This window comes from Nematolebias whitei, chromosome 1 (genome assembly GCF_014905685.2).
Source record: "Nematolebias whitei isolate Nwh7 chromosome 1, NemWhi1, whole genome shotgun sequence".
Lineage (NCBI taxonomy): Eukaryota > Metazoa > Chordata > Actinopteri > Cyprinodontiformes > Rivulidae > Nematolebias > Nematolebias whitei.
This window is the reverse complement of record NC_056498.1, coordinates 30,915,408-30,928,317: the sequence shown is the minus strand read 5'-3', so window position 1 is coordinate 30,928,317 and position 12,910 is coordinate 30,915,408. Positions and strand designations below refer to the sequence as shown.

Genomic DNA, 12,910 nt, shown 5'->3' with positions numbered 1-12,910 from the left:
GTCTCTTCCATTAAGCTAACAGCTCCCCCCTTTGAAAACTTTTGGCACAAACAGCGCACAGCTCAGCTGTGCTTTGTCTCCGCCCCACCCCCAAACAGCGTACAGCTCAGACTTGTCCCTCCCACACCAACGAGTCTGTGATTTTTGTCGAGGGTTCTTGGAGATAACACACATATAAATGTATATTTTCAAATGAAAGTGTGTGTGCTTCTTACCTGCACATTTCTTACAAATGACCACACCCAGATTGACTGACGCCCACTCCGGCTGAGGGGCACAACAGTCGGCACAGCTCCTGTTGGCCTTGTTGAACCAGATCTTCTCTGCCACTTCATAGTCAGAGAGTGTCTCAGCAATCGATTCCTGGACCGCTTCAATCCACTCCTCCTTCTCCCGTTCCGAGTTCGCCACAAAGCTGTAACAATCACATTTTTTTTTTCACTCCCGACTCCAACACATAGCTCACTGCTATTGATTTGATTTGAGAGAGCAATTAAACAACATAGTAGAGCTTGGCAGGATTATAAGGGTGTGCAGTACTTGGAGCAGTTATGGGAAGGGGGTTGGAAGGGTGTTGCTAAGTATCTTTGTGTGATTGCAATAGATAAGGTGAAATTGAAAGAAGCAATGGAAGGAGTGCAAATAAATCAATCTGTCTCAGCTCCCAACTTGACAATCTACAAAGATCTAACGACGGCTTTTTTTTCCAGCTATTATTTCAACATTAAACTCAGGCAAGTTGAAAATGGTCATGGTCAATGTGTAGAAACACTACCAATTTAGAGTGTTGATAGAAGAAATCATGTTTAACAAGCATTCCATCAAAAACAAAAGTGTTGTCACTAAATATACAAAGAGATAAATTAAGGTTCGGTGGAGAGTCTTTGCCTCAGATGGACGAGTTTATGTATCTAGGCATCTTGTTCCTGAGTGATGGTAGGATGGATGTGATGGATCGACAGATTGGGGCCTTGCCCTCAGTTATGAGGGTGTTGGTTGATTGGTTGTTGTAATTAAAGAACTGAGTTGAAAAGCAAAGCTAACTTTACTGGTCCATCTACGATCCAACATTGATCATGAGGTTTGCATCATGACTGAAACAACAAGATCCCAGATACAAGACGCAAAAAATGAGCTTCCTTTGTAGGGTGGCAAGTCTCAGCCTTAGAGATGGAATGAAGAGCTCCATCAACTGGGGGGGTGGGGCGCATGGAGTGGAGCCACAGCTCCATTGCACCAAAAGTAATCAGTTAAGGTGGTTTGGGCATCTGATTAGGATGCTTCCTGAACACCTCTCTTTAGATGTTTTCTGAGCATGGACCACTATTAAGAGTTCAAAAAGCGTTCAATAAAAAAAAAGAATGAGAACTGAAAATCTTCACCAGCATATCACTATTAAGAGGCCCTGGAGAACACTCAGAACTTGCAGAAGGGATTGTGTATCTTCTCTGGCCTGGGAACACCTTTGTGTCCCACAGGAGGAGCTGGAAAGTGTCACTTGGGAGAGGGATATCTGGGTTTCTCTCCTGGACCTGTTATCTCTGTAGCCAGACTACAGATAAGCAGTAGAAGATGGAGATGGAAGAATTTAGGTTTGGAAATGAAGGTGATGCTTGTTCTGTTGATACTTGTGCAAATGTAAAGTGTAAGGAAATATTACAAATAATGCCATGTGTTTTTTTCCCTGATTATGATATAAACTGGTCAATAATTTTCTAATGTTAACCATTAATAAGGATAATTACACACATTGCACTACAGAAGAGGAAGCCTTGTTGTGTCAGTCATGTCACTATTAAGAACAGTAACTGCAAACCAAGATTGAATTATCTGCCTTGAAGACTGTCTGTAAAGGCAGACAGCACAAGTTTTAAAGGTACCGTTTGATGTTCCAAGGTCAAATCTTAAATCCCTTGTTCCTCATAACCCTAACCCCTAAAATGTATACGGTCACACCAGCAAAGGTTAGGGGTTCCCTGATGGTATAGATCGAATTGACACCTTTATACGAACATTTATTTCTAGAACACATTTCACATGATGTGGAATGAATTGGTTTGGCAAAGAAACTCGCAAATTTAGGTGTTTTATGTTTTTCTTTCAAGATAATTAATTGGTTGAACCACTGTAATATGTAGTTTGTATATTCTGTTTGTTTTCTGTTTTTTGAATATGCGTGGGTCATTCTTAGAAAGTATTGAAAAAAATACAAAAAAAACAGCATCCTATTTTTAAATGATAATATTTTCACAGTCATATTTAGTTTGAAATATTCTGATGTACTAATGATACTACTGGCAATCATCAGACATTACAATGAAGTTAGTTGTTAGCTAGATAACTAATGTTACCAGCATATACACTTAGTGACTATTTAGAAAAACAAAAGGAAATGGCAACAACTGCTGGTGTTTCAGTTCCTTCAAAGGATGCCTCATTCTGTAGTGAAATATTTTAACTCTTTGAGCTGATGTAGATTTCCACCTACATAGCAGATATGTAAAATGGAGCCTGCCCCACAGACAGTTTTACACCAATTTGCACCTCCATGCGAAGACTAAATCATTACACATGTTGACCAGCGTCTATACAACAAACGTCCAACTAACCTTGGAATCGACTTTGGAATACTGAAAATCCCAAAATTAACCTGAAGTTACCTGAAGTTTGAGCCTAAACTGACATTGAAAGTACAAAGAGAGTCAAGGGTGATGTAAAAGGGTAAAAAATAACATTCTTCCCAGCTAAAATTTAAAGATTTGCTGAAGGTAATGAAAGGTCAGCTAAATACATGCAGTTGAACATTTATGAAAGAAGCAATCTTGTTGTTTGTGTCTTTGTGGAGCTCAAACAAGAGAGTGAGAAAAGTGACAGCAAGAACAAGAGAGAGAGAGAGAGAGAGAGAGAGAGTTTCTTTATTGTCATTCGCACCTCATGTGGTACATGTGGTGGAGCGAAATTATGTACACAGGGTCCCAGTTACATCCAACAATAAAATGTATAAGAAAAACAGTAATAACATCTAAGATATGAACTAAGAAAAACATCAACTAAATATACACTAAGCACTCACAACAAAAAAGAGGCAGCCAGCACCCTAACCTAACTCAAAGAGACACTTTAAGGAGATAAGGGACCACTAGTGTCCATGGCAACCAGAGTAAAGTAAGATATGGGGGTAGGGAAGTAGAAGAGGGAGCCTTGTGCCTGGAGTGGAGGATGTGCACTAGGCTGGCCTCGCCCAGGCAAACCAGCAAAGATCAATAGGTTGATTGGGTTCAGCCGTACTGTGCTGGCCGATCTTTGCCCAGGGCCCATCCAAAGAGACGACTGCTCACACTGTCGGCTCAACCACAGCACCATATCCGAAAAGCTTTAAAGAGTACAAAGGCAGCAAGGAGAGAATATGAATAGGTTTTAAATGCTTTACATGCTTTGAAGAGTTTTAAGACCTGTAGTGCCACCTGGCCACAAATAAGCCCAAAAAGTAGGTTCAAAAGAGCAATAAATAAACAAACAAACTGAAATTTGGATTAAATTGTAATCAAACACTAGCATATCAGCACTGGTGTGATACAAAGTGGATTAGACATAAAGCGTCAGTGTGTCTGTGTAACACCTGACACGTTCAAAATCGTTGATGCCATTTTTATATACCATTTGCAATAATTTGAAAGCATCAAAATACACTTATATATTGTTTAAAATGTATTTTTAACTCCCAAAGACTATTCTTATTACCTGCAACTAAACCAGAACTTACTACCACAGAGCTGTTACTATGTGAAATATTACAAAATTGAACATAATCTAAAATTATGACCTGTAAGAAGTCCTATGGATGAAGGACGAAATGTCTCAGCATAAACAGAAACCGTCCAGATGGCCTGACTGAACACTGCCGGATTTTAAACCTGGATTATTGAGCATGAACTTTGGTGTTTTGAACCACTTTGGCACAACTGTCTCAGAGTAGTTGACGGGGGAGAGGGCGGGCCCCAGAGGCCATCTTAGCACCAGCAAACTTTCTTTTTTCCACTGTGGAGTATGCTGATTTATGGAAATCCGTTTGTTTGGTGGCTGGCTCCTCAGATTGAAGAAGTCCTTTGGATGAAGGATGAAACGTCTCAGCAAAAAAAGAAACCATCCAGATGACCTGACTGAACATTGTTGGATATTTACCTGGATTACTGAGCATGAATAATGGTGTTTGACCCGTTACCTTACACTGTTACCCAATAGCAAGATAGTTTGTTCTATATTTGAAACTTGGAAAGTTATATTAGGTTAAAAGAAGAAAATAAAAAGTTTGATTCAACAGAAAAACACTATGACATGCACAGTTTTTCTGTAAAATATTTGATAGTCTCTAAGACAGTATATAGGTGAGCCCTCTTTCATGATGTCTGCGATGGATGTGAGGAGAACATTTCAGAAAAACAGTCCTTGGAAGGCATCTGGTCAGGATAACATTCCACGGCAGGTTTTGAGAGAATGTGTCCATAGACTTGGTGGTGTGTTGTGTGTTTACAGACATGTTTAACATATATGTTTGTCCCAAGCTGTGGTGCCTGCCTGTTTCAAGAAGTCCACCATCATTCCAGTGCCTAAGAGTTCAGAAGCAACAGCATGAATGATTATTGGCCAGTGGCCCCAGTATTAATGAAGCGTTTTGAACGGCTGGTTTTGTCCAATATCAAGGACTCAGTTGGCATGTCTGTGGACCCCCAGCAGCAGGCCTACAGAAAGAACAAGTCTGTGTCTGATCTATCCATATCCACACTGCCCTCATTCACCTGGAAGGTCGGGACTCATATGTCAGATTGTTTTCCTGGATTTTAGCTCCACCCCATGGACACTTGCTAATAAGCTGCTGATGCTGGGGTTGAAACCATTGGTGTGCAACTGGGTCCTGGACTTCTTGATAAGAAAGTAACAATATGTGACCATCCACAGTGTCTCGTCCATCGCACGCAGCACTGGCCCCCCACAAGGGTGTGTCCTCAGCCCCCTCCTGTACACACTACTCACATATGATTGCTCTACAAGGTACCCAGGCAATCATGTTGTAGAGTTTGCTGATGCCACAGCTGTTGTTGACCCGATTCCGAACAATGCGAGTCTGTGGTACAATAGGGAGGTCAGAGACCTTGTCAATTGGTGCCAGGCAAATAACCTGTGCATCAATGTGGCAAAACCAAGAGATGGTGGTGGACAGCAGGAGGAGGGCACATACTACTCCTCCCATCATCATTAGGGGAGAGACTGTGGAACTGGTGATCAGTAACCACTATTACCCAATACTTGAGTTTGTACCTGTCCACTGACCTTACATGGCTCATGAACACAGCCAGCTCGCCAATGCATGTATTTTATGAGGAAGCTGAAGCAGGCTAGCTTCAGTGGTGCTGTCTTTTTTTTTTTTAAATCAATGTGTGGTGGAGAATATCCTAACCTTTGTCATAACAGTTTGGTATGGCAACTGCTCTGGGTCAGAAACTCACAAAAAACAGCCTCCCTTCTTTAGAGGACATTTACGTCAGCAGATGCAGGACCAGAGCAGGGAATACCATGAGGGAACACACCCACCTCGCCCACAAACTGTTCTTCCTCCCCTCGGGCAGAAGGCAGCACAGCCTGAATGCTTGCACAGTCAGGTTCAGGAGCAGTTTCTTCCTTGAGGCTGTGAGGCTCATGAACTCTGGGTTTAAAGCCGTCCTCTGCACCTTATGTTGTCTTTTATTCTTCTTACTGTTTATCTTTTCATTTTTTTAATAGCCGTTCATTTTTTAGCATGTGTTTTAATAGGATGATTTTTGATTGTGGAAGGTAGCTTATTCGTTGAAGGATTTTAGGGTATTGTCTGAGACTTTTAACAATGCTACCTGGGGAACAAATCTCATTCTCACATGTTTAAATTGCTGAATGCCAACTTGAATTTTAAGCAAAGTTAGTAATACATAAGTAAAACATGTAATTGTGATTTATTAATATGTCCATACTGGATGAGATAAACCTACATTTTTCCGCATTTTGGTTTGTCTTCTGTTGTCACAACATTCTGAACATGTGTCAAACCCTGGTCCTTGAGGGCCACTATCCTGCATGTTTTACTCGTTTCCCTGTTCCAACACATCTGATTCAATGGTTGAACAATCGCTTCATGTTGTACACAAGCATGATAAGTAAAACATGAAGGACAGTGGCCCTCGAGGACCAGGACTGGACACATCTACTTTAGTGTTCGAGCAACCAGTCCAATCTGAATGTTATCTCGGGCAGTGAGGGACAAATCGGTTATTGTCTGAAGTATGAACACCCGGCACTTGGAACATTCTACTAAACCTGGGGTCTGCAACCTGCAGCTCTGGAGCCACATGCAGCTCTTTGGTCCCAAGTTTTGACCAAAACCAACATAAAAATGAAGTTTATTGTTCGTTGTACCAGCAATAAGAAACGTCTAGTTTTAGCAGTTTTCTGGTCATTTATTTTGCCAACATGTGAATGGTAGTACTAACACAAGGAGTAAAACTTGTTGACTACATCATTCTAGTAGTTTGTTAGTCGCTTATTTTAGCTCACTTCCAGTCTTATGGCGTGATCTTTTTCTCAAATCCACCAAATGTTTTGTTGGGAATACCTTCAAGGCAAGTTGCTGAGAAGAAATATAGTGAGTGAACTTGATAATAAAAGTTTAAGAAAAAAATAAAGTCAAAGTAAATGGAAGTATTTATTTTCATTTTACAAATTATATTATGTACCCAACAAGCTGGACTAATTTTTAACGTTATTACTTCATAATAGTATACTTTATGAATCGTTTCCACAATTAAAAAAGGAAAATCACATAAGCCTGCATACTTGTGTTTGAATTTTTAGAAAACTGGTAAAAAAAAATTACATATTTATGTCTGCTTTACATAAATCCAGTCTTTATTTTGCCCTAAAATATAAAAATATTAATCATAATTTGATATTTTTCTATATCACACCTACTGGCTAGAAAAGCCCCCTCCAACAGGTTTGAAGTGGGCCATGGATGACCAGTTGATAATCACAGTTTTAGAAGGTTTTGCGGCTCCATAGACATTTTATTTAGTGTGCAAAGGGGCAGAAATGGCTCTTTTGATCAAAAAGGTTGCAGACCCCTGTTCTAATCTATGCTTTGTCTTTTGCCGTTCAAGCAGTTTGAAATATTTAAATTTGACTAAAAATTTAAAAGTATCTATTAAAGGGTGGGTTTATCCAAATTATCAATGTGTGTGTGTGTGTGTGTGTAAATTAGAGAGTTTCAATGGTAAGTTTTGTTTGTTTGATTTTTTGGGACAAGTCACTATCCATTTAGGATAATACAAATATCTTACTGTCAATTTTTCCCCTCAAACATTATCCATAGTCTTCAGAAGAAGTTCAAGAACTGTCCAAACATATCATCACACATCAGCAAAATGCAAAAACCAGATAAACCTATGGTATTTCTCCCCTCGATACCCTGGAGTTGGGCGTTCATCTGCAGCTCTCCTTTAGTAGCAGGGCTGTCTGAACAGGAGCACAAAGTTTTCCTTTTCCTCCAAAGTCGAACGTCTTTGCTTTGTACATTTTCCATCTCGTCTGAGCCTCATTGTCATTCTCTGTACTCATAAAAGCCAGCTATTGTCTCCAGCACGACGGACTGAGCGCTCCGTCCATTTAATGCTAGCAAAACAATGGAAAAGCCAAAGTGAGTCTCCACAGCTTAAAGTGATTAGATGAGTTTCTCGCTAATCCCCACCTTGAGCAGGTTGGAGAACGCTCCCAGGGCCGCCAATCGATTTGATCCACAAACACTCTCAGAATAAAACCCTTTTAGCGATGACCTTATCAAAACTATTCCGAAGCCGGGAGCTCGTTGGATTTTTTTTTTTTCCCCTCCCTCTGTCTTTTGGCGCAATTACAACTGGTTTGTTAACGAAGCAGCCGAACGATGGGACCATTAAAGGGAGCTGCCACAAACGGATCGATGGGACACCAAACACACGGCTAAGAGCACGAGGGGGAAGAAAACAAAATCTTTACACATGGCAAAAAGAAAACGTGAACAAGCGCAAAAAAAAAAAAAAACGACCAGAGCTTTTTTTTGGGGGGGGGTAGGGTGTTAGCTGTCATGCTTGTATTCTAAACGGGCCATTACAGCACAAACACGCTGAGTGCTCATTGATTGTGGACCCTCAGGGATAGAAGCCACCTGAAAGGATTTGAGCCCTACAGACGCAGAGACACCGACACAAAACTCCCTGAGGACGCTTGGAAAAAAACAACCCCAATCAATAATTAGTGGTTTTTGTACAGGACACCGTTGTCATGTCCTGCGAACGGTGCACTGATCAATAAGTGTGAGTTGTCTGATGGGCTACGCTGACTCGCAAGGTGTTTTCTGAAAGCGATTTGACAGGAGAGCTAATCGATAAAGGAAAAGCAAACTTAGGATTCTCCTTTGTCTCACAAGGTAGCGGCGTCTAAACTTTTCTGACATGGTTGGTCATTATTTTTACCTTTTTTTTTTCCCCCACTTTCAAAGGACAAAATATGGAGTACTGCTGTTTACATTGTTGTGACTGGATTGATCTTTTAATGATTCTTTCACTCTGCTCACATGTTCAGGAGTAAATCGATAAATTGTTGCATTCAGATTCAGACTTATAATGAAGAAAACAAGGAGTGTACAGTAAAGGTCAAGTGGTGCAAACAAAGTGGAACGGGAAAGGGAAAAAGTCTCGAGTCATTCTTCGGTTCTTAATACTTTACTTCCAAGCAGCCAGGCTTTCTTGTAGTTTCGAAAATGTTTTGATCAGTAGTTACTGATGTTTTTCTTTAGTTTGGCAGCTTTTTGACTCGTTTTAAGTTCAGTACTTGAATAATTTAAAAAATATATATACATTTTTTTGCTAAGCTACTTTGTTTTATGTATCACTCTCTGCCATAACAAAAACAGGTTATAATGTATTTGTCTGTGTCTGTTTTCATTCGTTTATGTCTGTTAGCAACATTTCTAATAAACAAGCAAACTAAAGATTTTAGTAAAACAATCAAGACATTAATTGTTGGATGCGTATCTACAACTGATTATGTTTTAAAAATAAGCAAATTTTGGATGGTCACCACTAGGCCTGTCGCAATAAACAATAATCATTTAATAACATGATAAATGAAAATTATCGACCTCATTTTCATTTATCGGCTTTATCGTTTCTTCGTGTCTCTTTCTACTGAAGACACTGGATGACAAAAGGCTCAACTCAGTGCTCTTCACTGACACCTCCCGTTCGCTTTCCTCTTTAAAATCCATTTTAAACATTCAAAATCGTGTTTCTGGATCGTTAAAAGCAGCTAAGCTGAGAAGCTAAGCTACGAGCTAAGCTAACAGGGCGATCTCGAGGGGGGAAAAAAAACTCCGTCTTGTCGAAGCTCCAAAATTCACGGTTGAAACCCGTGCCTTCGTGTAAAAAGTTGTTTTTCTCTGTAAAAAGCAGTTGAGAACTTGTTTACTGATTTTTTTAATTAAAAGCTTTGTGTGAAAAATGCTACGCTAAAAAGCTCAAACCACACCGAGCGTCCGCCATTTTGAGAACCGAACAGAGATAGAGACCCATGTCATGTCAATGGTCCTCCCTCCCATTTTTCTTAAAGAGACACACTGTTCGCTCCCTCACTATCCATCCTTTGGTTCAAGCAGTCTTATACTACCATCCGGTGGTCAAAAAATGTACTACACACAAAACATACATTTCTTCTTAAAAAAGACAAAAGTTATTAATCGTCAAATTTCAAACAATATTATCGTTTATTGCAATAATTTCTGAGATAATTAATTGCCCAGCAAAATTAGTTATCGTGACAGGCCTAGTCACCACAACTAATCAACATTAGCCAACATAAATACGGCTCTAACATGGCCAAACAGACTAATATTGAGCTAAAGTTTCATGTGACCGTGGCTGAGAGTCATCTTAAGCGCATGGGTTTACAACACTAACACATCTGGTGAGATGTCGGGTGCAATCGCGCATAATCCCATTTTAAAAATTTGACCAAAACAGCTATATTTCTGTCATTTCTTATAATCGCTTCTTTTTTTAAGCAGTGTGTGAGATTGTGGTCATTGTGCATAACCTATTGGTTTTACATCAGCTGAAACTGAGGCATAAATTAAATAACATAACACAGCCTGATGCAAATCTTTTTCCACAAAACAAGTCTGAAACACTAAAAACAGCTCTCCCTAACTTTAATGCAACACTAAAGAAATTGCATTTCCTGTGAAAATGCAGTGTGAATGTTTACTGCTCAAAGATTTTTGCTGAAAGCTGCTGAAAAAGTTTCATCGCTAAACTGTTAACGCGAGTTGAATTTGACAGCTGACATTTGCTGAAAGCAGGAAAATAAAAGTGAAAAGCAGCAGAAAAATGGCAGAAATGTGTAGAAAAAAGCAGAATAGAGCAGAAAATACTGAAATAGGCAAAGAGAGGCTGGAAGGAGCATACAAAGCTGAAATTATTAAAAGAAGCACAAAATGCAGAAACAACAAAAAAAAGACTAAAATTTGCAACAAATAAACTAATAAAGAATGCTGTAATGGTTGTAAAATTAAGTCGGCAGAAAAAAGCTGAAAGGGGTGAACAGAGGTGAAATTAACACAAAGAAGCTGAAAAAAGCTGAATCAGAACCAAAGCCGAAATGAGCAGTAAAATGTTTTTAACAGCACAAAGAGTTTGAAGGATAAGAAGATAGCTCTGTTCATTTCCAATGAGAAAAACATGGCTGAAAAAGTTAAATATTACAAAAAGCAAAAATTGCACAAATACCACAAGCCAAAGCAGGAATGTCCTGAATGAGCCGAATGCTTTCATATAAGAATTGTTGAAATAGAACTAAAATTGCAGAACGAGTAACGTGCCATAAACAGACAGAAGAAAAATAGTGTGAATGATTTAGAAGAATTCAAACAATTATCAGACTGTACATCTGGAACAACATCCACCTTTGTCTTATGTACATAAACAAAAACTGCTACTGCATTTGAGAAAATTACGCATTTGTTGGAAAAATAAGAGCAAAACGCTCATCTATACCTACAGTTGTTGCTATAGGTCTGGCTTTTTCATGTAAAAATACACAAAATGTACAAAACTACGTGTGTAAATCATGTGCAAAGGTACAATTTGAAATGTGGGAAGATATTCTAAGAAATAAGGACATTTTGATATCCTGTTGCTTCATACAGTGAAATCTGAACAGCTGTGTTCGGATAAGACTGTAAGCCTGATTAAAAAAATATCACTGGGTCTGCACTGAAGAGGAGTTTTCTAGACTTAGCATGAAGAAAAATGAAAAGAAAGAAGCATGTTAGATACTAAGAACAGTAATTACAAACAAAAAGGAAGATATTTACAAGTACAGAACACTCAGTTTTATGTTGTGCACAAATAAAGAGCAGACAAACCAGAAATTTTTGAAGGGTGTGTTGAATTCAAAGCTCTTGCGATCCACGTCTCTAATGTTGGCAGCAGTCAGGTCCACCTCAGTGATACAAAGACCTGCCCTGTAATCCTACAGACAAAGCATAAAACAAAAAACAGATTACTATATTATGTTTAATCAATTTCACCACCATAAATGTTGGAGTGTTATTCACATTCTTGAGAAATAGAAAGAATGTTAGGATAGATAAGAAAGGATCATTCACATCTATTAAAGTTGGGTTCTGTGGAAAAGTTATGCACAATTAATGTCTTACCTGTTGTAACAGCTCTTTAAACAACCTCACTCTGAGTTTAATTCTGATCAGATTGAAGAGAAAACAGCTAAACAACACAACACAACAACAACACACACACACACACCAAAACATTTCATGGCCCTTTTGTTTTTAGGCAATACAGTTTTAACAAGCGGTACGCTGATGTCTCCCATCACTGAGCGATTTGAATAGTGAATGTTTGTAGTTGTCAAGATAAGTGTTTTTATGGAGTGGGATTGAACAGTAAATGCAAGTAAACCTTAATTATATTTTCCATTCGACCTTTATTTATACATGTTAGTCGCATTAAGTCACGAGGACTCATTTTCAAGAGAGACCTGTTTAAAAATAAATAAAAAAACACAGATGAGGTACAGAAAACAATAAACAGTCATACAACACATTTAAAAGGAAAAGTAAATAGAGTGGGTCCTAAGACTGAGCCTTGTGGTACACCATTTTGTTGGAATATATTCAAGTAGGAAGGAGTTACACTGTGGAGAAGAAGAGAGGTTGTTTTTTTAATTTGCTGGACTGAGGCGGTGCAGCAAGGCCAATACTTGAAAGCGAAGGGCATAAATGTATCCATCACCAGGAACAATGTTGGAGCCACGGGGTGGTCAAAGGTGGCCTTGGCCACCATAGATTTAATGTTTGGGCATAAGCAAATTAAATACAAGACAATGTAGAAGGTTTTGAAGTAACAATCACATGAACTGCAGCAAACGTGTGAAAGTAGGTTTTAAGATATCCTGATGCATGCTCAATAATCCAGGTAGAAAAATCCAAAAAAGTTCAATCTAGTCCTCTGGACATTCAAAAAAACAAAAAACAAAACAAAGCAAAAAAATATAGAAACGTTTCGTCTCTCATCCAAGAGACTTCCTCAGTCTGAGGTGCTGTTTTCAGCTCAGTCTCTTAAATAGCACCTTCTCAGAGTGGATCAACCAGTTTGCTGCTGACAACCAAAACCAGCTGATCACATGCTCAAGAAGGACCATCAGCCTAACAATGGATCATTAGCACACTGATGGCTCACTCACTCAGCCCTTGTTGAACAGTAAACAGCCATCAGTGTGCTAATGAGCCATTGTTAGGCTGATGGTCCTTCTTGAGCATGTGATCAGCTGGTTT

At 39.1% G+C, this 12,910-nt stretch overlaps 1 protein-coding gene across 1 annotated transcript in view; it reads right to left on the bottom strand.

The window, feature by feature from the left end:
- Positions 1 to 15: 15 nt before the first annotated feature.
- The window catches only part of arap2 (ArfGAP with RhoGAP domain, ankyrin repeat and PH domain 2), a 133,389-nt gene continuing 120,494 nt past the window's right edge, over positions 16 to 12,910 (bottom strand). The window contains exons 9-10 of the mRNA XM_037675029.1: positions 11,480 to 11,586; positions 16 to 415 (exon numbers count right to left, since the gene is read on the bottom strand). Of these exons, the coding sequence (XP_037530957.1) occupies positions 16 to 415; positions 11,480 to 11,586 (507 nt within the window). The remainder of the gene's footprint in view (positions 416 to 11,479; positions 11,587 to 12,910) is intronic.